This window comes from Rhinolophus sinicus, linkage group LG17, assembly GCF_036562045.2.
Source record: "Rhinolophus sinicus isolate RSC01 linkage group LG17, ASM3656204v1, whole genome shotgun sequence".
In the NCBI taxonomy this organism is placed as follows: domain Eukaryota; kingdom Metazoa; phylum Chordata; class Mammalia; order Chiroptera; family Rhinolophidae; genus Rhinolophus; species Rhinolophus sinicus.
In genome coordinates, this window is record NC_133766.1 from 14,453,276 (window position 1) to 14,477,950 (window position 24,675).

The 24,675-nt window shown below is 35.3% G+C and overlaps 1 protein-coding gene and 1 long non-coding RNA gene across 2 annotated transcripts; one reads left to right on the top strand and one right to left on the bottom strand.

Moving 5' to 3' along the window:
* Nucleotides 1-548: 548 nt before the first annotated feature.
* On the top strand, nucleotides 549-8,199 carry LOC141569339 (uncharacterized). Its single transcript, XR_012492871.1, has 3 exons — nucleotides 549-1,899; nucleotides 4,831-4,888; nucleotides 7,942-8,199. It is a non-coding gene; the product is annotated as an uncharacterized LOC141569339 (long non-coding RNA).
* Nucleotides 8,200-14,358: 6,159 nt separating this feature from the next.
* On the bottom strand, nucleotides 14,359-19,252 carry PDC (phosducin). Its single transcript, XM_019738026.2, is given in 4 exon segments — nucleotides 14,359-14,387; nucleotides 14,390-14,864; nucleotides 17,185-17,336; nucleotides 19,035-19,252. Coding segments are annotated over 4 exon segments (717 nt in total). The 5' UTR covers nucleotides 19,096-19,252.
* Nucleotides 19,253-24,675: the final 5,423 nt, after the last annotated feature.

Genomic DNA, 24,675 nt, shown 5'->3' on the forward strand with positions numbered 1-24,675 from the left:
CCCTAGGGGAATTGTTGCATATGTACACATGTGAGAATGTTCAAGGCAGCCCTGTTTGTAACCACTCAAATGTCCATTGACGAGAGAATAAAAAAATAAATTGTGGATTTTGTAATTTTATTAAGCAGGGAGAATTACCTGAGAACATGACAAATCAAGTTTCAGGAGCCTACATGCAGTATGAAAGTTTTTATAAAGCTTAAAAACAAGCTAGATTATGTTAAATAATGTATATAGGAATACATATATTTGTAGTAAACTTTTTTTAAAAATTCAGTATTGTGTTTACCATTTCAGGGTGGGAGTGATGATAGGATAGGAAGACAAGAAGGAACAAATGAATAAGGAAACCGGTAATGTTTTAGTTTTTGAGTTGAAAGGTGTTTCTTGATATTAATTCTATGTAATGGCATTACCGTATTTATTATTTTGGTTGCCTGTTACTAAAACATAACCCCCAAACTTAATTGGCTTGAAACAACAACCATTTCTTTTTTTTTTTTTTTTTTTTTCACAATTCTGAGTGGACAGGAATCAGTTGAGTGGTTCTGTTCAACGTGTTTGCTAGTTACAGTTTTCTAGGAGCTTGAAGCATCCAAGATAGTTTATTCACATGGTTGGCAGTTGCTGGCTGTCTTCCGGGAGCTCAGTTGACTCCAGTTCTCTGTGTGGCCTCTCCACGTGGCTTGGCGTTCTCCCTATCGTGATGTCTGGGATTCAAGAAGTAGCGTCCCAAGTGTGAACATTCCAAGAAGAGAAACACAATCTGCTTGAGGCCCTAGCTGGGAAGTCTCAGAATGTCACTCCCACTGCATTGCATTCGTCAAAGTACTGCTCTACAGGGCCAGCCTGGATTAAAGGGCAATGGGAAAAAGAACTTTTACCTCTCCATGTGCATGCAGATACAAGAAGAAAAGGGCTTGATGGCAGCCGTTTAGATTAGTTGATGGACCATGTGGCCATAACAATTTGTTTCAGACATGTGGGAAATGCATTCATTACCTCCCCAAACACCTTAAAAAACGTCATCTGGATATAACATCAAATTCAGCCTCAAAGCCCATAATCTCATCATTTACATAGTTTCAGGTACATGTGAGCCACCTTTACTGTAGTTCCTCTCAATCTGAAGATACATGAATTAAGTTTTCTTCTCCATATTCATCTACCATACAGTGGTAAGAGGCAATAGACACTCATTCAAAATGAGGGAAAATGAGAGTTACAAAGCAATTGTCCATAGCAATTTTAAACTCCAGTTGGGCACATGTTTCTAATTCATCATGATTCTAGGAGTCGGGAATATATGCTAATTAGGGCCTAATTTTCCTTGAGAGTGGTTCTCAACTTTTGTCTTTTCCCTACAAGATTTTGACTCTTTGAGTCATCCTTTTTCATGAGAAATGTTTGAAGCTGAGTAGCTTTCTCATCCTGCTTCCAAATTTTTGAAGGCTGAAGAGCCAGAAGCCACTTTTTATTTTGAACTGCCTCTCCCTTTTAGACTAAATTTACGGAATTCCTTAAAAAATACAGTGTATTTCCTATAATGCAAATTATAATCCCCTCCATTAGACAAAAGGCACACCCACAAATTCATTCAAGACAGGCCTCTCTCTCTACTTTGAGCTGAGAGGGTGCTAAAAGACAAAACCTTTAAGAATCAGATATCCACTGTCTAGCTAAGTAGACTACAATTCGTGCTCATAAGATTCTTAGAAGGCCTTCTGTCTAGTAAGAGGTCTTTGATGCACTAGTTTAAATATTCCTGAAGTCTTAAAGGTTATTACAGCTATGCCCTGATCCTAACCTACCCTGATACTATGTTTCACTAGTTATTCCCTGGATTAATCTTTGCCAAGACGTCATTTCCTCCATGAGAATCTCTTGCTGCTGGAAAAGGTAGGTTTTCTGGGCTGTTCATATTTCCTATAAATTTTGCTTCAAAACTGAACCATTTCTTATTTAGTTCATCTCTCTCTTCTCATATTTGATCATAGCCAGCTAGAAGTAGTCATTTGGCATTTTCATTATTCTGCCTGGAAATCTTGGCCAGATAACACAAGTTTATTAAGTTACCTTTTCCCCTTAGTGATTTCCATAAATGTATTCTACTTTTCACACTACTGCAGATGAAAGGGTTGCCTTTCCATAACAATTTCCTCATTGTGATTTGGCCATGACTGTTTCCTGAAGGCCCTAAAGCTTTCATCTTTTGCTCAGTTCCAAAGTTAAGGCTACATGTTTTGGTTTCAGCCCAGTAGCTCCTTATTTCCAGGTGCCAATTTCTGTTTTGGTAATCTCTTGCTTCATAATAAACAGCATCAGACTGTATTGGCATTTATTAACTCTTGTGATTCTGTGGGTAGACGGCTCAGGTAGCTTAGCTGAAATGTACTCTACATGGTGTTGGCTGGGGCTTCAATGGTCTAAGGTCTGTGACATCCAAGATAACTCATGCCCGTGGTTGGCAGTTTATCTGTTTCTCCTTCACATGACTTCTTAGGATTCTCACAGCATGGTGGTTGAATTCTAAAAAAAAGCCCTAAGAATAGGTGTTCAAAGAAGGAAGTGGAAATCATTAACCTCTTAAGGCCTGGGCTCCAGTGATGTCTGAGAATGTCCTTCCTCTGTATTCTATTGGTCAGAGCAAACAGAGCCAGTCTGGTTTCCATGGAAGGGGAATAAGAAGCCCAACTGTCAGTGGTGAAGCAGCACATGCATACAGCGAGGGAACGAAATCAATCGCATTCATCGCTGGAGACTTACGACATGTCTATTCTTTATGTCAAATTTTCCAAATGGTAAAGAATACAGGAGAAAGGAGAGACAAGTAGTTCCCTAAGTAAATAATTACTGTTATTATTCTAAAAATATAATCCACATACGACCTTTCCTACAGTCTGCCTCACTACAGCACCTCTGTCTCCCTCCCTTCTGTTGTGACATTTCTGTGGATATATAAAATGTCTTTTCCTTTACCTACTCCTATGATGCTCAAAGGCCAATAGGTTCATAATTATATTACCAAAATAATTGGGAATAGTCAAGCTCTATTACAATGCTCATAATGTTCTTTGACTCTTACCTAAATGATTTGTCAAAATGTAAACTAGGCAAAGTACAAGAAATGTAGTAAATTGTTCTTGATTTCTGACTTTAATAAATCATATGGAGAATATCAAGTATTTTAATGATATTCCCTAAAGGTAGTCAATGAGTTGTCATACAATTCATAACGTATTACAAGGTAAATTAATATTTTAATAAGTTTTGATTTATTGATGAAGGATGAGATGAAAGTGCAGTTAGAAATGACAAATGTTTGTCTCTATTTTGGCCATTTCTAAAGTGTTTTCACATGCGTTATTTCATTGGAATTTTACGACACTTGTGAACAGGGCAGAGATTTGTTGAATGGGTCCAAATTTGATGGCTACAATTGAAGTACACATTAATTACTATGTATTGTATCCAAAGACCACATAGTTAGGAAGAATAGACATTTAGGTGAGTAACTATTATATCTGTCTTCTATAATCAGAAATGGATTGTTCACTTTTTGCATCTTTGCAAAACTATTTTGTAACTGTTTTACATACTTACCCTGTTTCCCCGAAAATAAGACGTAGCCGTACCATCAGTGCTAATGTGTCTTTGGAGCAAAAATTAATGTAAAACCCAGTTTTATTTTACTATAATATAAGAGCAAAAACTAATATAAGACCCGGTCTTATGATAGATAAGACCGGGTCTTATATTATAGTAAAATAAAACTGGGTTTTACATTAATTTTGATGTCTGGAAACAGGGTAGTACCACCAAATGAAGCTAGATTTTGCACTGTACTGTGGAACTTCTAAAATTCGGATCCCAAAAGAGCCCTGTACAAAAATTCTTAATTAAAAAGATCTTTTAGGAAGATCTTTCATTCAATGTGTTCAGTTTATTAAGGAGATCTTTTGTTTACAGAACTGTGAAGGGGAACTTAATAATAGGGATGAAGGTAGTTTAATCGGCTCTTAGGTTCTATTTTAGTCAAATCCAATTTAGTTGTAGCTATACCAGATGCCTGTCCTTATTCATGATTAAAATTCTGAATGTCAATATGATGCTAGACCTCAACATCTATATCTAAACAAGAATAGCAAGGTTTTTAAAAAAAATATTCTGTGGTTTCAAGTTAGCATTGAAAGTAATTTCTAGATTTTAATTATAAGTGAAATAGTAGCTCATGAGTGTGGAGCATAGAGCTGTACCCCTAGATCTCCCAATTCAGAAACAATAAACCTTGGGAAGTCACATCATTCCTTTGATCTTTAGGTTGGAACAAATTCTAACTAATGCATTATCCTATAAAGCTTTACAATGTATAAAGTATTTCCGTGTTTATCATGCCCTTTTAACAAGTCAGAAACTGAGGTTGAGGAAACTAACTTGCTAAACCTAGTAGCTAGTGGGACATAGACATATTAAGGGGAAAGATGCTGATGAAAGGGATTGATTATGTAGAACCAGAGGGATGTCTGTACAGGAGAACATGAGAATGTGCGATTCCAGAGAAGGTGAGAGGGTTTAGTCTCTAAGGCACAGGTAGGTACTGGCTTTGAGAAAAGGAGCATCTATTTTGATACAAAAGCTCAGAGAGAAGAAAATTGGTGCAGGTGTACATGGGCTTGTAGGTTTGATAGTGGAAAGTCGAAGATGACCTCATCTGATGCCTTCAGATTTCTATGAAGTTGGCAAGGTTATCTGCTGAGAGTGAACAAAGAGGAGAATAAAAATTTCAAAAAAAATGTTGCAAAGAACTTTTCCATTTTGTCTGTTTTCAAGTCAAGTTGACCAAAGGAACATACTGGGATTGCCAGACAGCGATAAAGCCCCATTTGAGGTTAGTAATAATAAACTAATAAAATTGTGTGACTTCCCCCCTCGCCCCCCCCCACCCCCCCAGCTGAGTAGTGTTTGTCTTCTCAGATTTAAGAATATGAAAAGTGAGTAGCAGTATTTGGGGATCTTGTATAAAAAGTGAGTAGAAAGGAAGCGCTAGGAAATTTATGATATTGGCAAGAATATTATTTAAAGAATATTATTTAAATGAACCATGAAATCTAAGCTGAATGAAAAAGGAAATGAAGAGAGAAGGGAGGAGATAGAAGAAGAGGAGAAGAGAGGAGAGGTGAAGAGAGGAGAGGAGAGGAGAGGAGAAGAGAGGAGAGGAGAGGAGGGAGAGAGGAGAGCAAAAGAGAGGCAATGCTGTGATGAATTGTAAATGTAAAGGCATCAATGCAATGGAGACCTAGAAGAAATCAAAGACCCAAAATTTTGGTAGTAGTTGACCAGTAAGTAGGGAGACATGATTGTGATCATAAGTAAGGATGCCTGGAATAGTGATTTGGGAAGAAAGAACACATAGATGATAGCAAATGAAGTGAGTGGCTGAGGTGAAGTAGGTAATTCAAGGTCGACAGATGATCAAGGAAAAGAGAGTGCAGATTATGGAAAGATGGTCTGCTGGGATAATGATAACACCCAACATGGTGATAGAACTTGTAACATAAAGGAAATCTGTGTGAATCGTGTATCTAATTTTTGATAAAGGAGGGAAAGTGATTAGAAGATCAGTAGTTGACAATTACAAGGGTAGGGGAAAAGTGATACAGACAAATAGCATGAGCCTTCTAAAAAGTACGTAAGATTTTTTATAGAAGTAAGTGGGAATAATGATCTGGAGTAAAGGAAAGTGTCAAGAATGATATTTGGATTTTGAAAGAATGCATAATGACCACTTGAAAGCAATAAAGGGAAAGCACCTTCTTTGAAGAACCAGGTTTCAGTTACTGCAAAGATGTGGAATGGATGCTTGGAGAAGAGATTAGAAGGTAAAGGGAAGTGTGCTGCCTGTAGCCAGGAAAGGGAAGGGAAGGGGATGGAGGTGATGGTGCAGTGGAGTGTTATTTCAGATGGCAAGTTGAAGTGGGCAGGTAGTAGCGAGTGGGAAGAGGTGGGGAGCTTTCACTTCAGATGTAGATTGGATTAATGAAAGGTTAAGAATCATGGCTGACTTAATCGCAGTGTTTTTGAGGAGGTTTGATTCTGGGTCCAATGATCAGAAGACTTCTCTCACTCAACCTGAGTGAGTAGTTATTACAGTTGCAATAATTTTTGGTAACTGCACTGGTATGGTTTGGGGCTCAGGTAGTGATGCCAGCAAAAAAGACATCAAGGCTAGGGTAGGAGCATAACCTACAGTTACGAACTTTATACACTCAGCCTTATATTCCAGTGATAAATCCAACTTGGTCATGTTTTATGCTTGACATACTCTGTTGGATTCAATTTGCTATTTTTTTGTTTAGAATTTTTGCATCCATGTGCATAAACGATATTAGCTTGTAATATCCCTTGTTCATTTACTGTCCTTTTCCAGTTTTGGTATCAAGATAATACTAATTTAATCAGATGAGTTGATTATTCTCTCTGTTTCTGTTCTCTGGAAAAGCCTATCCAAAAGTATCTGTTTCTTGTCATTTTGACAGAATTAACATTTAAATGCATCTGGAACTTGTGTTTTTTGATGGTAATATTTTGCAAATATTTTCCTAATTTCTTTGCTTCTTACAAGATTATTCAGACTTTCCAATTTTTTGGGTCAGTTCTGGTAAGTTATATTTTTCTAGAAATTTTTCTATTTTGTCTGTTTTCAAATGTGTTGGCATTGAATTGTTGATAATGTTTTAATATCTTTTTAATCTTAGCTATCTGTACATATGCTTTAAAAGAATCCCTAATGTTATGTATTTGTGCTCCCCCTTGTATCAATCTGGCACATATTTCCCTATTCTCTTAGTTTTTTTGAAAGAACCAACTTTTGGCTTTTTGGATTCTGTCTATAGATAAAATTTACATTTCATTGATATCTGCTCATATTTATTTCCTCATTTTTCTACTTTGTTGATTTACCTTATTTTTTCAACTTATTAAGTTAGACATTCAGGCTATTTATTGTTTCTTCTTCTTTTGTAGTTTATATTTTTTTAGAAATTTCCCTGATATAGTAGTTTTGCTCTATCCCAGAAGTTTTGATATAAAGTATTTTTATTATTTTTCAGTTTTAATAATTTTAATATTGCAGTATAATTTTATTCCTTGCCTCAGGAGTTATTTAGTATTGTATGCATACATTTTTCATTAGTCACACATGTATAGTATTCATTTCTACTTAATTGCATTGTAGTCCTAAAATGTAATATCTCTCATATTGCATTGTGGTCCTACTGTAATCTGTCTCATAGTGTAGTCCTTATTCACTTTTGAAAATCTTTGTGTGCCAGAAAGGGAAAAATGGTTAGTTCACTTGTTATTGGTTGCAGTGTTTTATATATGTACCTTAGCTCAAGCTTGTTAATTATGTGGTGAGTATCTACATCGATACTAATTTTTTGTTACCACAATCTATTAAGGATTGAAAGAACTGTACTGAAACCTCTGATGATGGAATAGTCACTTCCTCTGTGTGTTCGTACTGTGTATATTTTATGATTCTTTTAAAGGTATATTTAAGTTTAAAATTGATAGATCTTGCTGGTGAAATGAACTATTTTATTATTATGGAATGACCTTTTTTGTATCTAATAATGCTTTTTCTTTTTAAGCTTATTTGTCTGATACTAATTTAGTGATCCGTGCTTTTAAAAAATGAAAAAGCGGTATTACAAGCTAATGTCATTTATGCATATGGATGCAAAAATTCTAAATAAAATATTCGCAAATTGAATCCAACAGTGTATGTGAAACGTTAAACCTGACCAGGTTGGATTTATCCCTGGAATATAAGGCTGAATATATGAAGTTCATAACTAGGTTATGCTCCTACCCTAGCCTTGATGTCTTTAGTTGAAAGCACATCAAGAATCTTTACAATTCTTTTTATTTGTTTCACAGATGTTCCAGGAAGACCTTTAGTTGCATGGCCTGATAGCTATGGGATTTTCTCACCAACCCACAATGCTTTATGGATCATTGTAATGGCAAGGTAAAGACTAAAAATCATGAAGCCTAATTAGGAAATGATTGCAGTAGTCCATTTGAAGAATGATAAGTGATTACATTCTCATCAAAATGGAACTCAGGAGACAGAAGATACATAATTTATATATAAAGGTAAGTCATTCTTGACTGTGGGTGATTTGCCTTCCAGAGGACACTTGACAATGCCTGGAGATGGTTGTAGTTGTCTTAACTGGGGTAGGGGTGCTACTGGCATCTATAGGGTAGAGACCAGAGATACTGCTACATATCCTGCAATGCACAGGACAACCCCCACAATGAAGAATTATCTGGCTCAAAATACCAATAGAGGCAAGGTTCAGAAGCTTTGGTATAGATGGTACCTGAAGCCATCAGCGTGAATAAAGGAATACAAAGGGGCTTGGAAACACCAATATATAGGGACCATGCCAAGGAAGACAGACCAAACAGATAAGCCTGAGAAAGAATGGTTTCAGAAGCATAGAAGAATCTGAAGAGCAGTATCATGAAAACCAAGTGAGGAAAGGACTTCAGTCTGAGAGTGGCCATCAGCATTCAATGGAGCCAAAAATCAAATAAGATGAGGGCTGTCGAGTCCAATGGGTTTGGTGGTAAGGTAGCTGTGTTGGGTCGCCTCCATTTGCCTCTTAAGATCCACTGTGTCTCCTTCTCCGTCCTGCTTTGTGCCCAGAAAAGGCTGATTTCACACATTTCATCAACAGCATTTCCTTGCCCTCTGGCTTCCAGTTGGGTTTGAATAATAGGAGGCACTGAAGAGAGAGAGAGGCGAACAGGAGGAGAGAGTGCCCCAGTTATTGATTCCCCTTCTCTCTCAAGTTCCCATTGGTCAGCCCTTTCCTATGGCTACAGGTTTCACTGGTTTCTTTCCCTTCAAAGCCCGTGAGTAGTAGTCACTTTTTGCCTGTTGCTCGCTCTGTGGTCTTCACCATCTCTTGTTAGTTACCTGCCTAGACCTTATAAACGGTCTTGTTCTTAAACTCCCTTCAATCATACCTTTCCTGTTTGTGCTCCGTTTCTTGCCAGAAACCTGCCCGCCAGGGAGGTCATTGTTGATCTTTATCAGAATCACCTTCAGTGGAGTGGTTGAGGAAGATGGCCAGAGAAGTGAATGGAAAGAAAGGAAGAAAAGATTAAGGGCATGGAGTTGTTTTTTTTTTTAATAGTATGACAATGAAGAAAAGAGAGCATCAGAGCAAGTGAGAGTTCTGAAGAACCAGAGACTTGTTTTTAGGTTGTGAATAAGAAGCTGATATAGAAAGAGAGGATAAAATTGTATAAAAAAGCAAAGAATTGTGAAATTTGAATGTGATATTATCTGATTAAAAGCGCAGAGGGCAGAGTTAGCCTTGTACAAAGAGACGTCTTTGAGAACAATGAAATGGAGAACAGCTGGGTTAATAAATTAGGGAACTTCATGGAGTATAGGCTCACTTTCTTCTGTGAGGTTGAAGGCAAGATCATTCGTTCGGAAGGGGAAGCATTTGGGAGAGGACTGAGCAGAATTATAAAGGTTTGAAATAGTGGCTTTGGGAAATGGAAGAGGAACTTCTTTGCAGAACAAGTTATGAATTTTAGTTGAAATGTTCAGAAATTTGAGGACTTAAAAGAGGAGTGTTTTGGAAGAATAAGGAAACAAAAATATGGAATATGCTAGTAGGAAGATGACCGATGTCACTGCCAAATGTCTAGGCTGCATAGGAAGGACAGTAACTGTGAAAATGGAAAAAGTGTTAAATAGACAAGGTTGAGAAATTGGAGGTCTTAAAGAACATGTGTATTGGGAGTAAAGGATTGAGAGAGCTGGAAGGGTAGATGGCTATCATCAGAAAATATTATATTGAAATTGAGTATTTCAAAAAGGGAGTTGGTAGTGAACGTAAGAAGAACTGAATAGGTAAGGACAGTGTATGCTAGCTAATCATAGGGGCGTGAGAGGATGACAATTTCTTCACTGAAATGTACTATCAACTGGGATCCAGAATATAAGACCTGAAACAATAATAAATAAACAAAAATAAGTCCCCATCTCTTTTAATTTCGGGAATGTGTGCTCCCTTCCTAGACTGTAAATCCTTTGAGAAGGAATGACTATATTTTACCCATTTTTATCAGCCTCCTCTATTATCTAACATAATTCCTTATATGTATTAGACACTCAAACATTTGTAAAATATTTGAGAAAGATAACAAAGAAAAATAAATCAAATTTTCATCATGAGTTAATAGTTTACTAGATATATTTGAATAGCTAATTATGATCATAATTGTATTCTACAATCAATTCAGTATAAAACTCAAAATTTGACAATTTTTTTTCATTTATGTGTTAATGTTTATTCTGCACTTCTGTTTTCAGAACGTTTTATATTTATTGTGGCATCTACAGTCAATTTGAAATGGCAGTTTTTTAGGATCCCTTTCTTTCAATTCAAATATATAGAATTTTTAATAAGGTCCTATATAGAGGAATATAAGTAGTGTGTTTGGGATAGATGAATTGAATCCCAGCTTCTTCATAAATTAGCTTCTATTTGCATAATCATATCTTTAAGACCTTATGTCTGTGTATTCTATGCACCCTTTTATTTATAACTACAATATGATGTGACAGGCACTGTTCTAAGTAGTTCACACAATTTACTCATTTTTTTCCTCACAACAACCAATGAGGACGAGCTATTATTATTCTTATTTTACAGATGAGGAAACAGGTACAGAGAGAGTAACTAACTTGCCCAAGATTACAAAATGAGTGAGGGAATTCAAACGTAGAAGTCTGACACCAGTGCCCAGGATATTAACCACCGCTACTAAAATAGACATAGATGGAGATACAAGTGTAGATGCATTTGTCATTTATTGCATGTTTAAATGTCTGTTTTCTTTACCTTGAACTCCCTAAGTTCAAGGGAGTTCATGGCACATTGCAGTTGGTCAATAAATATTGTGTGAACTAACGAATGGGTGAGCTTCACACTTTCCAAGATAGTTTTGGAATTCCCTGCAAATGTACCTATTATTTTCCTATTATTTTATAACTAACACTCTTGGATTTTCTTTCAAGTTTATTCCAGTATTATTTGGGCGATTTGTTAATGAGACATGTTATGACAGTTTAAATCTTTACATTTAAAGCGTCATTCTTTTGCTGAGACAAAAATGATCTCTTCCTCTCCTCCTGATATAATTGCACATTAAGTGTTTACGTGATGGGAATGTAATCCAGGATTTCTGCAGCAGTGGGTTTCAAATATTCTAGTCAAATCCTGCCTTTTGTCCGACTCTTTCTGGTGAATGATACCATCCAACTGTATTCTGGCATCCATTAGTCACCAAGTGCTTATTTTGAGAACGGTTGCTATCATCACTCAGTCCCTAACTAGGTACCACCTAGTTACTTTTGTTTTGGCAATTATGGGTTAAATACATTCCTGGGTTTAGTCCTGCTTAAGCTTGCTAGTTCTCTATTTTGAATAAATGCACGGTGAGTTATTTCTTACAAGAGTAAAGCTTTCATTGAACAGGAATTTTTCAAAGCAGTCATTTTTATTCTCTTTTCCATAGATGAGAGACTTCTTTCAATATTTAGCTATGCTTTTCTACGTCTGTTCTACAAAGCTGTACTATATTGCAATTAATAATGACTAGTGATTGAAATGAACTTATATTTTATTCTTAAAATATTGTTCTCTTTTGTGATACATATTTCGCTATCCTTCCTCACTGCCTTGCCATCATCTTTTTAAGCATTTACTTCCAGTCCATGAAATGAATGTCAATCTAAAGAGCTATTTATTCCACCAAGGTGTTTTTAAATTATAAATGTCTCATGTAAGGATCCTGCGTTTTGCCATGGTAGTTTAAGTCCAGTAATTCCTGGACAGAAGAATCTGGAAGGGGCTAATAAATTTGTTAGCAATTACTTGATAGGAAAATCATGTTGAACTATTTTCTAAAAGCTCCTTATTTTGTACATAATTACCCTGTATATCTCTCTACTAGCACTTTTCCTTCTTGTGATATGCCTGGTGTTTATCAACTTAGAAATAGACCATATGGTATTTCAAATGCTTTTCCCAATTTATAAAAGGAATAGAAGATGCAATTTTAGATTCATGAGCAGAAACAGTGCCTATTGCAGCGGCTATATGTTAGGGACTGGTCAATGTGACCTGGTCATCGTTAGGAATTCTATCTTACCCATCTTTGTATCACCAATATCTAGTACAGTTATAGATATTTTTCTTTCCCATTCTGTTCCTCCTTCCTCCAACTGAGACATAGGATTTTGGAGTCTGGGAGAGAGGTAAGGCTGGACATGTGAATTCGAGAGCAGTTTTAATATAAATGGTATTGAATGCTACGAATAGGAGGGGGTTAACTAGTGTGAGCGTTTAGAGAAGTCAGTGAAGGAGACTTAAAAGGAATAATAGGATAAAAGGCAAACAAGCAGAGTGTGTTTTCCAAGAAGCCAAAAGAAGTGACGCAGAAAGAAGGGAGATGGGCAGCTCAGACACATGCTTATAGGAGATACAATAAAATGAGGAATGAAAACTGGCCACCGAGTTTGACAAGGTGATCATAACTGTAGATAGAGTGCTTGGGACAAAGGCCTGATTGAAGTAGGCTGACGAAGAAATGGAAATGAGGATTCAAGATGGTGACTTTAGATACTTCTTTCAAGAGACATGATTGTAAAGGATAGCCAAAAAGTGAGGGAGAGCTGGAAATTTTACATTATAGGTGGGCGAGTTTTACATAGTGGGCAATTAAAAATCTCACTTATAAGCCAACATGAATAATACAACATAGAGAAAGGGAGAAATAGATGATACAGAGAGAGAGGAAAAATAAGTGCAGGAGAAAAATTACTGTGTGTGAGAAGGGTATGATCCGCAGCCCAATTTGATCACTTGGCCTTAGAGAGCTGCACGAACACGTCTTCCATTGTCATATCAGTGGCACAGTGTTTACGTGCAGATACGTGCATATTTGAGATTGCTGATGGGAAGGATGAGGCAAGGCTCATCTGATAACATCTATCTTCTCAATGAAGTATGAGCAAAGTGAAGTGTTTGGACTGGAGGAAAGGATATGAAATGTCTACGGAAAGAAGAGAAGCTATAAAATAGTCATTTAGGAGCGTGGGGACCAGAACTTGTTACAAATGTCCAGTTTCAACATTGGTCCACCAGGGGAAATTGTGCAAACCTGTTTTAAGTTCACGTCTCACAGGGAGCCCATTTTTGGTGTCTTATCAAGCGCCGTGTCTTCAATTACAGACCATATCACTTGAGCTCTTACTCACTGTTATTTTCCACTCTGCTTTACACACCTAGAAATTTCATTTATCTTGCTCTTCAGCTTATTCAAGTGTTTCAAAATTTATTTTGCATTTTCATGTTTTTATGTAGCAGCAGAGTTTTCCAAGTCTTTCCAAGGGAAATATAAGTAGAACTTCCATGTCACTTCTCTGAATTTCAGTTCTGTCATTCATAAAATGGGAATAATATTATCCACTTGCAGAATTGTAGTTAAGAATTAGAGATGCTATGTATAAAATACTGGCTTATAATAGGCAATCAATAAATGATAGCTATAATTATTATTACTACTAAATGTTATTCTTTTGTCCAAAGAATAAAAAGATCCAGCTTCCATCTGCCTTTTTTCCTAGATAAGGTTAATTTCTGATATTTTATTTTTAACAAAGACTCCTTTTCTCTTTCTTAACAAATTTAATGTGGTACAATTTTTGTGAGTTTCTTGTGCATTAGTTTGGTTGGAATATAAGATATCTTACTGAATGAAATTTTTTTTTTGTATTTTAGGTGTTATAACTTTTTAAGGACTTGATATTGTAATACTTGAGAAAGAATAGACTTCAAATAGAAAATTTATTTCCTCATGAGACTTTATTCTTATTACATAGGCAAAATTATAATTGATAATGTATTTTGAAAAGCCCAAATAATAACACTGCAGAAAACAACAAGGAATAAAAAAGCCAACACATAACTTGAAAGGGATTTTTGAAAACTGTCATTATATTATTCATATCCTCTTTGTCTACTAACATGTTGCTGAAAATTACCATGTTTTGTAGTAAAGCATTATATCAATTTGTGTAACTAATACTAAGAAATGCTAATCCTATAACTTTAGGATCAACCTTTTTCCCCCCAAATAGAAATAGCTATGTCCATACTTGTTATTCCCTAAAGGAATATGGATACTACCAAATTAGTGTGCAAAGTATAAAGGAGAAACATGAGATATCGACATAGTGAATCTTTGTTCAACGTCTTCCTACATGTCGGTCTGCTCTATGGCGTGTATCTTTCAGGCAGTAACCCATATTCATTTAGGAAAGACTCCACATCCCCAGCAAAAAATTCTTCAGCAAACTGTTCAGCAACACTAATAAAATTGCTTATGAGTTCCCCACCTTTGTAGATGAGCAGTGTGGGGAGTACATCTGAGGAAAAGCGGTCCCCAGCACCTGTATTACAAGCTTTTATTTTGCAAAACTTGACCATAGGGTATTCGGCTGCAAGGCATGTTAAGCTACTGTTTAGAGCATTGCAGCCCTTAATGCCATCTTCATAAATGTGAACAATGATTGTGGTGATTTTCTGCTCCTTTTCAATGGTTTCCAGGAATTGCTCCCCAGTTTTCAGCTCATACACAAACCCATACCGAGGCCCAAAACTCAGCTTCTGGTGCATATCCTGCATACACTGTCGCCGGTACTTACGAAGGCAATTTTCATCTTCTTTGTCTTGGTGGATTAATTCGTATTCTTGGATGCTCATCTGGGAACAGACGAAAGAATGAGAGAGATCATTCAGTCAGAAATTTGTATTCCTTGGACACACCAAACCCATCCTCAACTCAAAGAATTTGCATTTGCTGTTCTCCCCACCCCCTAAAGTCCTTCTTCTTTACCTCATTCAAACTTCTGGTCATATGTTACCTTCTTTGATAACACTGCCTAAAAGAGCGCCTACCCCACACTTTCTATTTCCTATATGGTTTATTTTTCCTTCATAGCAAGAATCACTATCTGATATTGTGCTATATATTTAATTTGTTTAATATTAGTTTATCTAACTATGTTCCATAAGGGAAGGAATTTTATTTGTCTCATTCGCTACTCTTCAATATCTACTATAGTGTCTGGCACATAATAGGGGTTCAGTAATTGTTGCATAATATAAATGCATGCATAAGTGTTGCTGAATATAGTTTAACCATGAGATAGTGACACTGTCAGTCAGAAATGTGTCACTTTACCCATCTCTTTGGGTGAAAAAAAAAAAAATGAGCAAGGTTTACACTGGAGTGACTTTCAAAAAAAGAAACACACACACACACACACACACACACACACATTTAAATGTGTCCTCAACAAATGCCTTTGGATATTAGTGTCTCCTCCACAAACGCTGTTAAAAAGATATCTTATCACTTACTGATTTTTTGGAATATGTAGAATTGGATTCAGGCAAGCAAGACAGCAGTCACTGCTCTCTGGAGTTTATCAAATTAGCCAAGGGGTTAATAATGCTGAACTAGCACATTAGCATCACCTGAGAAGTTCTGGGAAATGCAAATTTGGGGCATCAGAACCTGTCACGTGAGGCTGAGCAGAGCCATATTTAAAAAAGCCCTCCAAGCTATTCTTATCCCCTGGTTTAGGCTAAAATGAGAAATGACCTAACTTTTATCTTTCAAGACAGGTAGTTTTCACTGCAGCTGGAATATAAAATTACCTGCAGAGCCTTTCTTAATAGCTACATGATTAGTAACTTATTCAATTGAGAGAGAGAAGGAAAGAGAAAGAAAGAACATAAAAAGCAATGATGGGACCTAGTGTGATTAAGAGATGGGGAACAGCCCAGAACCATGGAAGGTGGATAGTTCCCGAACGGGATCAGGTACTGCTGTCTAATCATCAAGTAGCCTCGCAAACACCAACTTCTGACAGTATTTAGAGTGGAGGAGAATTCAAAAGGCATGAAACTGCTACTTACGGAAAATCTATGCCTGAGGCACTTTACCTACTAGATTATTTCACTTAATCCTCACAACACACCTATAAGGTAAGGTGTTATTACAGAATTTTATAGAAGATACTGAGATTTAGGATAAGCAGGAGTCCCTGATGCTGTCATTACTTCCTTCTCTTGTTTCTGCCTCTTAATATTTGTTTTCTTATCAAATTACTTTTTTTCGACTTTAAGATTATTGTCCCAATGTAATTTGTTTTAACTCTAAAAATTGTTAGATGTTTTGTATAATTTTTAAGTTGCTAACAGTTTTGTTAATTTAACAGCCTGAACCACACAAATATTGAGTTACATATGCATTTGAGCATTCTTATGAATACTTTGTTCCATTCACTTATTCAGATATATAGGTATTTAGGCATTCAGGTACATTTCTAAAGCTTAGCCTTGGTACACCATCTTTAATAATTAAAATATCTCACATTTGTATAGTATTTTACACGTTTCAAAGCCCTTCCACATTTATTTGATCTCCACATCCCTTTAAAGCAAGTGAAGGAAGTGCTAACAGTTCCTCAGATGGGAACATTTCATTGTAATTGTCTCATCGACCTCACATAATGACTCATTGAAAGAACCAAAACCTGAAAATAAGACCTTAGACTTGAAGATTTTTGACAATGCCAGAAATCTGGAACCAAGTATATTTCTGAAGCACTATCTTTTTCTTAGGAATTAATATACAGCAACTCATAGACACGTATACTGGTTTGGAGATAAATAAACCACTGAAGTGATTTCCCCCCTGCAATGAAAATCACTTGATGGTTTCTTTTATTAATGTAATTGTTGTTGCTGTATAAATAATACATGTCAATAATAAAGATTCAAAAATGACCTAAAAGCTAAAGGAAGGAAGGAATGTCAGCACGCTGACTCTGAGATCATTAATCTCCATTAACATTATAGAGATCAGCTTTTAAAGTTATCTCTTTACACACGTAGACATACACATTATAGAAGAAGTAAATAAGTGAGATTTTTAAAAATGCTGCTTTAGAAAAAAGGAGGATGCATGTTTACACGTTATGAATTATTTATTATTGTTTTTTCCTTATCTTACCTTTCTGCTGAATCTTTCTTTTGAGTCTTTGTCATCTCTACTCTGAGGGGAAGACATTTGTCTGAGAATCTCCTTCTTGCTAGATGGGACTGAATCACTATCGTCACTCTCTAATTTAAACTTTCTCCAATCATTTATTACTCCTTTGGGTCCTGGAATAAAATTAAAAATAAATTGTTTCCCTTTTTATTTTGAAAAGGACTATTTATACAATTGAAATTTGTATGAGTGTTGCCATGGAAATAGACTGTATCAGAAAGAGACATCTTGTTTGGGCTAGAAATTTCTGACTGCCCTGCTCATAAAAAAGTTCTCCCACATTAATCTTGTTAAACAGGTTTTGGCTAAGAATTTTACTGAAACATCTGCATTAATGAAAATACAAATTATAGACTTGGAACTATTGGCAAAATTTGGGGGTAAAGATAATTAAAAAAATAAAGTATAGAGAAGAAACCAAAAATTTAGAAAATACATTTTATTTACATAAGAAAGAAGCTTCAGCAATAAATTTAAAAATTGGCACCACACTATTAACAAAGGAAACTAGGACTGTTGGGGAAACAAATTGAAATGTTCTCAAGATCCAGAAAACAAGAATAACAATAACACATAAAAGACAACTAGTGAGAGGGAGGCCTAACCTCAATTAACAAAATAAAATGGCTTTAAGAAAATTGTTACATAACCATCCAATTCCTTCTAAGAGTCTAAGACTCTTTTACAAATGTAGAAAGGATATGATCTGTAGATTTAAGAAAAATAATTAAATCAAGGGTAATCCAACTGGAATTCTGATGTTCAGTTGCCCTGATAAATAATAACAGTGCTTGAAAGAATGTCTAAATTCTTGAAAATATGCAGTTTTACATATTCTTCACGGAAGCTTAACCATATCCATACCTTTAGTATTGTGTTATATATGTGGATGTATTCTCTTTCTCACATATTTCCTAATTTTTTAAATTTATATAATATATAATACATAAATTGAATATAAACTTATTTATGTTTATTATATTCAGGCAATGAATGTTATTTGTTTACTTGTATAGCCTTTGTCTTCCAGATATGTTTTTGCAAATGCAAAATATGTAGATGTATATAGCATGTGTGTATGTGTACAAAAAGAGAACTTTTTCCTCCCATTTGTTTACAAATAGTAGTATATTATACACACATTCCCTTACCTTGCTTTTTTTTACTTCATAGCACAGCTCAGATTTTTTTTTCACATACATACATACATACATAAAGAGGTTCTTTCTTATTAAAAAACTGGGGTCATGATGTGTTATTGTGTAGATATTCATTTACTTAAACAGTTTCTTACTCACGTACATTGTTGCTTCCACATTTTTTCTGTGATAAACATAAGTCTTAGGTTTTCAGGAGAAATATTGAAATCCATTTGATTTCAGAATGTTTTATCATTCCCTTTATTTTTTTCAGATTCAAAAAATTAAAATTAACAACTCTATTTATTTATTTACCTTTTCATCTAATATTGTTTACAATTGCAAGGAAAGTCCATAGTGGGGAAATTAGAAGAGAGGATAGTGGCTTAATTTTAGTGACGATAGAGAGGTCTTATGATATTGGGGAGCAAGAAATTCTCAATAATTAGTGTCTCTAATTCAATTTCTTATTCTTTGACCTCTAAATAAGACTGCTTTTAAAGTATATGATTTCACATTAATTTACCCACTCAACCATATTTTAAATGATTCCATCAGACCACTCAAAGTGTATAACTTAAATTTCATACTGAATAGTGGTCATGAAAACATTAGAGATCTCCAGATTTAACTTTAATTTAATAATTAGTTTTTGCTTATAGCTTTGGTTACCTGTATGTGTGGCCTGTCCTTCAAAGTCTTCCTCCAAACTTTGGCTTTTGGCTTCTTCCATTTTAGGGATTAGATTTGATATAATCTGTAGAATGAACAAAGGAGAAATGATGAAAGATGAGAAATATATATATTACATATTCATTATATATTATTCAACAAAATTCATATATATATTCATATTCTGCTGCCAGATTCCATGTAGATTAAGGGTTATTACCAAGTGATAATAGTGTTTTGTATGTTTCTGTCTGCCTTGTCAAAGGACATTAATTTAATATTTGTGTTATTAAACATATTTGGACCTAAGGATTTTACATAATTCATGATTTGTGGGTTTTTTTTAAACTTAAAAAGCCTTCAGTTTAGGTCTATGTATTTAGTGAAAATTATTTATAACTGATTTTCTTTTTTTGTTACTGTTTGTTACCAAATTTCATTAGATTGTATCTCAATAATTTATAAAATAAAAATGTTTTAATTAATAACAATTATGTACTTACTATGAACACTTGCTATGTGCCAGGCTTTGTTCTAGTTCTTTGAAGTGTCAAAATCATTTAATTCTCACACAGCCAGACATGACAGGGACAATTGTTAATGCCATATTACAACTGAGGAAGGGACAGGGAATTTAAATTACTTGTTCAAGATCACACAGTAAGTGGTGGAGCAAGGATTTGAATTGAGGTTTGATTTTAGAGGTAAATCTTAAACCATTATGGAAGTTAACATACTATAATAGAGTCATTTTTCTCAATATGGTTTGACAAATCCATCTCCAGAATTGGCAGTAAAGAACGATCTAAGGAATAGTGCGTTTCAAAACCTAACACCATAACATCTCTCCATTCCATGGCAAGTTTTGGTGATATTACCCACCAAGCAAATGAAAACAACCAGGAATTATGCCTATAGAATTTTGAAAAACTATAAAATACGTCACAAAATCTACCAAAAGCACATGGAGTTTTTATAGGAAACGCCTTGATGCCCTTGTATAGAATATATTTATTCTTAGTTCACACTCAAATCCAAACTATTAGCTTATTTACCTTTCCATTATCTGGAAAACTCTATTATTATGCATACTAACACATCCCCTAAGGAATCCATATAATTGCGATTTTCTTGAAATTTTCAAGTCAGGGAAGATATACTAATAGTGGATATACTATCTTTTTACTGTTTCTTCTGCCTCTACTTTCCCCCCTTTGTCTCTTTCAATGATTTCATTCAGTTTATGCTTTGATCCCAACTTAGTTTTTTTTTTATTTACACTTCAGCCTTGGACTTGGTCTGTTTGGTGCTTTCTCAAAGCATGGAATGGTAAACCAGAACTCTTTGTCTTGATTGCTTTCTTATTTTCTCTTCTGCTGCCATCATTTGGACTAGTGTCATCCTTTCATTGTGTCCCTCACTACATTCACTACCCAGAATCACTGGAGGTCTAAGGTCTTTGCCAATTTGATTTTATCCACTTGAATAAGAAAACACTTTTCATAGAAGGGTGTCAAGAGAATACCAAGAATACCAATCCATTCTTCAATATTTATGTAACTATAAATATATCAGGTTGGTGCAAAAGTAATTGAGGTTTAAAAGGTTAAAAATAATTGCAAAAACCGCAATTACTTTTGCCCCAACCTAATAATAAAGAACATTAAATTAAATTTCAGTGAATTTAGTAATGAAAATGAATAAAGGAAAATGGAAATCAGGGAAACTGGAAATAAGCAAATGTTTTTGGACAAAGGAAGCTACTCACTTAGGGTAATTATTTAAAAATAATTTTTGCGTCTAAGAAAAATGAATATTATTAGTTTACTTCAACAACAACAACAACAAAAAGACACACAACACTACAGAGCAAAGTAATGGAAACTTATTTGGTAACTTCAATAGCTATTTAGTCCCCAGAAAAGTAGTGACTGAAGTCAGTCTCTTATTTTGCAAGCGTAGATAGTTAATCTGGGGTAGCTACTATTTGCAATAAATATACATAAGGTTTTAAAAAAATCTAAAAATAATTTCACTTCAAATGTTGAAAAGACAGAAGCCTAGCTTGCTTCTTGCCAACCTAGTTGGTGATCTAGTGGAGAATAAAAGGCATTTTATTTTTCAACAAGAGTTTCACCAATTTCAAAGAATCCCTTTTTCCTGAAAAGATAATCCAGTTACTTGGGAAAAAACCTGATTTGTTGATTGAATTAGCAGCTGTTAAGAATAGACTATGTGGCAGGCATTTCCCTGGGCTCTGAATATCATGAAGAATAAAACTCTTCCAGTTCGATACTGCCAAATTCTAAGACTTAAGTCAGCTGGGTTGCCTGTTTAGGAAAACACAGAGTCCCTTCTTACCTAATCCCTCCAATTGAGTAGAGTACAAAGATTTGTGACATTTACCACTATTTACTACTAGGGGAACCAGTAAACAGAGACAGAAATTGGAAGAAAAATATTGAAGCAAGAGGCAAATTTGCTTGTACTACTTGAAGACTGTAGAGGGAGACACAGTCGAGTATAATTAGCTATTGATATATTTGATCTACACTCCTATTAATATCCCCTGCCATCAATTGAATTAGTATTTGAAAGGTGCTTAGATCCCAACACATACTAAGTACTAAGTGAGTCTGTAAAATAAAATAAAAACCCCAGAGTGAGTTGATTACACTGACCTTTGTGTGGAGATTTGTGCAGCAAAGTGCAATATTTCACTCATGAACTCCTACCAACCATTTAAAAGAATTAATTCTCTACCCCAAAGAATAGTATTAATATTTGAATTTTTAAATGTAATTGAAGTAACAATTCTATGGCTTCAGCAATCTTTAAGATCGATTTCTAAAATTGTGTTTGTTTCTTAGTCCTGCTTTTCTGTAACCCAAGTTTTCTATAACAATCTTCTCAATGTGTGGCATAGCTTTGAATACTAACACTTCAGTCTTTCAAAATCTCTGCCACTTTTCTGTTTGTCAATTACATATAAATGTAGTTCCCTGGTATCCTTTTCTGCTTGCGCTGCTATTACAAAACACTATAGACTTTGAGGCTTAAACAACAGAAATTTATTTTCTCATGGTTCTGGAGGCCAGAAGTTCCAGATCAAGGTCTGACAGGGTTGGTTTCTGGTGAAGCCTCTCTTCCTGGTTTGCAGATGGCCTCCTTCTCACTGTCCTTACATGGTGGAGAGAGAGGGAGCTCACTGGTGTCTCTTCTTGTAAGGACACTGATCCTGTCGATGGAGGCCCTACCCTTATGACCTCATTTAACCATTAATTATTTCCATATGAATCACTACAGATGTCTCCTCTTATCTGCAGGGGATAGGTTCCCAGACAACCACTGGATGCCTGAAACTGTGAGTAGGACCGAACTCTATATATACCATGTTTTTTCCTATACATATATAAGTATGATAAAGTTTGTTATAAATTAGGCATAGTAAGAGATGAACAACAACTGATAAAAATATAGAACAATTATGACAATATGCTGTAATAAGAGATATATGGTCTCTCTCAAAATAAGGTATTATATGTAGTGTGGAAACGCTGGACAAAGGGAGGATTCATGTCCCAGGTGGGACAGAAAGGGAGAACGTACATTTCATCACCCTACTCAGAACAGTGCGCAGTGCACAATTTAAAACTTAATGAATTGTTTATTTCTGGAATTTTCCATTTAATATTTTCAGACTGCGGTTGACCGCGGTTAACTGAAACCGTGGAAAGCGAAAACGTGGATAAAGGGGGACTACTGTATTGAAATACTGTCATATTTGGGATTAGGTCATCAACACATGAGTTTTAGGGGACACGTCTCAGTCCATAGGACCTGGCGCTGACTTTTGTAGAGAATAATGTAAATGACATCGACGTTGGCCACTACTTCTCTGCTCTGGGCCTACACAGCCTGCCTTTTTCTTAACTTTAAAGCTTTGGGGCCTCTGGATCTCTCAGAGTTCCGCCATCTATCCTCTAACAACTGAAGTTAGGAAAAAAGGGCATATCTAGAATTAACTAGTCCATTAATTTTTATTCTTCACTAGTTCTTTCCTGCTTCTGGACACACATTCCTGGCATGCCACAGAAGTTCCTACAAAAATATAGGCCAGGAAGCTGTCAGATAATACAGATTCCAGTTATTTCCGTGGCCAGTGTCTGGGTTGATGTCCAAATAAAAGTTCCAGTAACTATTATTTTTCATTGAGAAATAAAAGGCATAAATGCCAGGGGGAAAAAAGCCTCAATCGAAGTATTCCATTTTATTTAGTAGGTTCAGGTAAATGTGTCTTCATTTCTTTCCTTTCTTTCTTTCTTTCTTTCTTTCTTTCTTTCTTTCTTTCTTTCTTTCTTTCTTTCTTTCTTTCTTTCTTTTTTTCATTGTAATAAAGGTTTTATACATTATATTCTGACACTGGTTTCCCTAAGTACAACCAAATATTAAAATTACCTCTCTACATATGACATACATGATATCTTTCCATGAACCTTAAAAAACGCAGAAAAATGGAGCATTGAAGTAGCTCCAATGCCAAATTTTCAAAATAAGACAAGTTTTGTGTGTGTGTGTGTGTTTTTGTTTTGTTTTTTTGTTTTTTTGTCATCATGCAATTTAAAACAAATATTCTTCCTTCTCTCTTACACATGAATTTGTATGTGCCCTTTTGGAAACACAAAATAAGAGGCTGTTTCAGAGAAGCTACAGTATTAAAAATGACATTATTGTATCGGGACATAATTAACCATGGAATGTAAATAACTGATCGGGATCAAGTACTGAAAGTGCTTGATTAAAGAATTCTTTAACTCAACTAAAGTGGAATTTAACAAATGATCTATCTTTAAGGCCTATCTGGAACATACTGTGTTATTAGATGACTGAAACCAAGCGAAGCTGCCAGGTGGGAAAAATCTATAGAAATTCTGTTTCACCTTCACTTTTGACAGAAACTTAGATTCTGCATTTTGATCTGTGCTCCATAACAGTATCACACTATACGAAAGTCAGACATTAAGTTCGTGAATTTTCCATTGTGCACTTACACAGTGGAAAGTTTGTGAACTTAATTGGCAGAACTTGTATGTTGCCCACCCTTGCAGGGTGTCGTGTTCTACCTTTTTCTGCCTCTAACCATGCATCTCCTTAGGTCTCTGCTCTCCTATGTCTTCCAAGGTGACTGTGAGCTAATCTGGTCAACTAAGCCAGACTAATGTTCTCACCAAGGCTAATATATTAATGTCAGATGTTTTAACCCCTGCCATGACTGTCTTCCCCAATGTCATATTGGACTCTGGGAGAAAACAGTTCTGCTTTTCCTTTCTTATTTAAAATGTGATTAGTGATGGAAATTTCACATAAGCTAGGTCTGAAAGCATCATGGCCGACCATGGTAGTTATTACTGGGCTGTGGACGCCTCTGTAGTCTCTCCTATCATCAATGTAGCTCCCATGATTTCACCAAGATATAATTTTCTCTTTCTCTAGCCCACCCACTTTTATTTATGACTTTGAAAACTAGAGATTTTTAGTAAAAGTGATGTGGTTTTAGGTTTAATAGCAACATAGAGGGGGTTTTATGCCTCATAAAGCATCAGTTAATTTCCTAAATTACTCTTTAATTGATTTATTTATA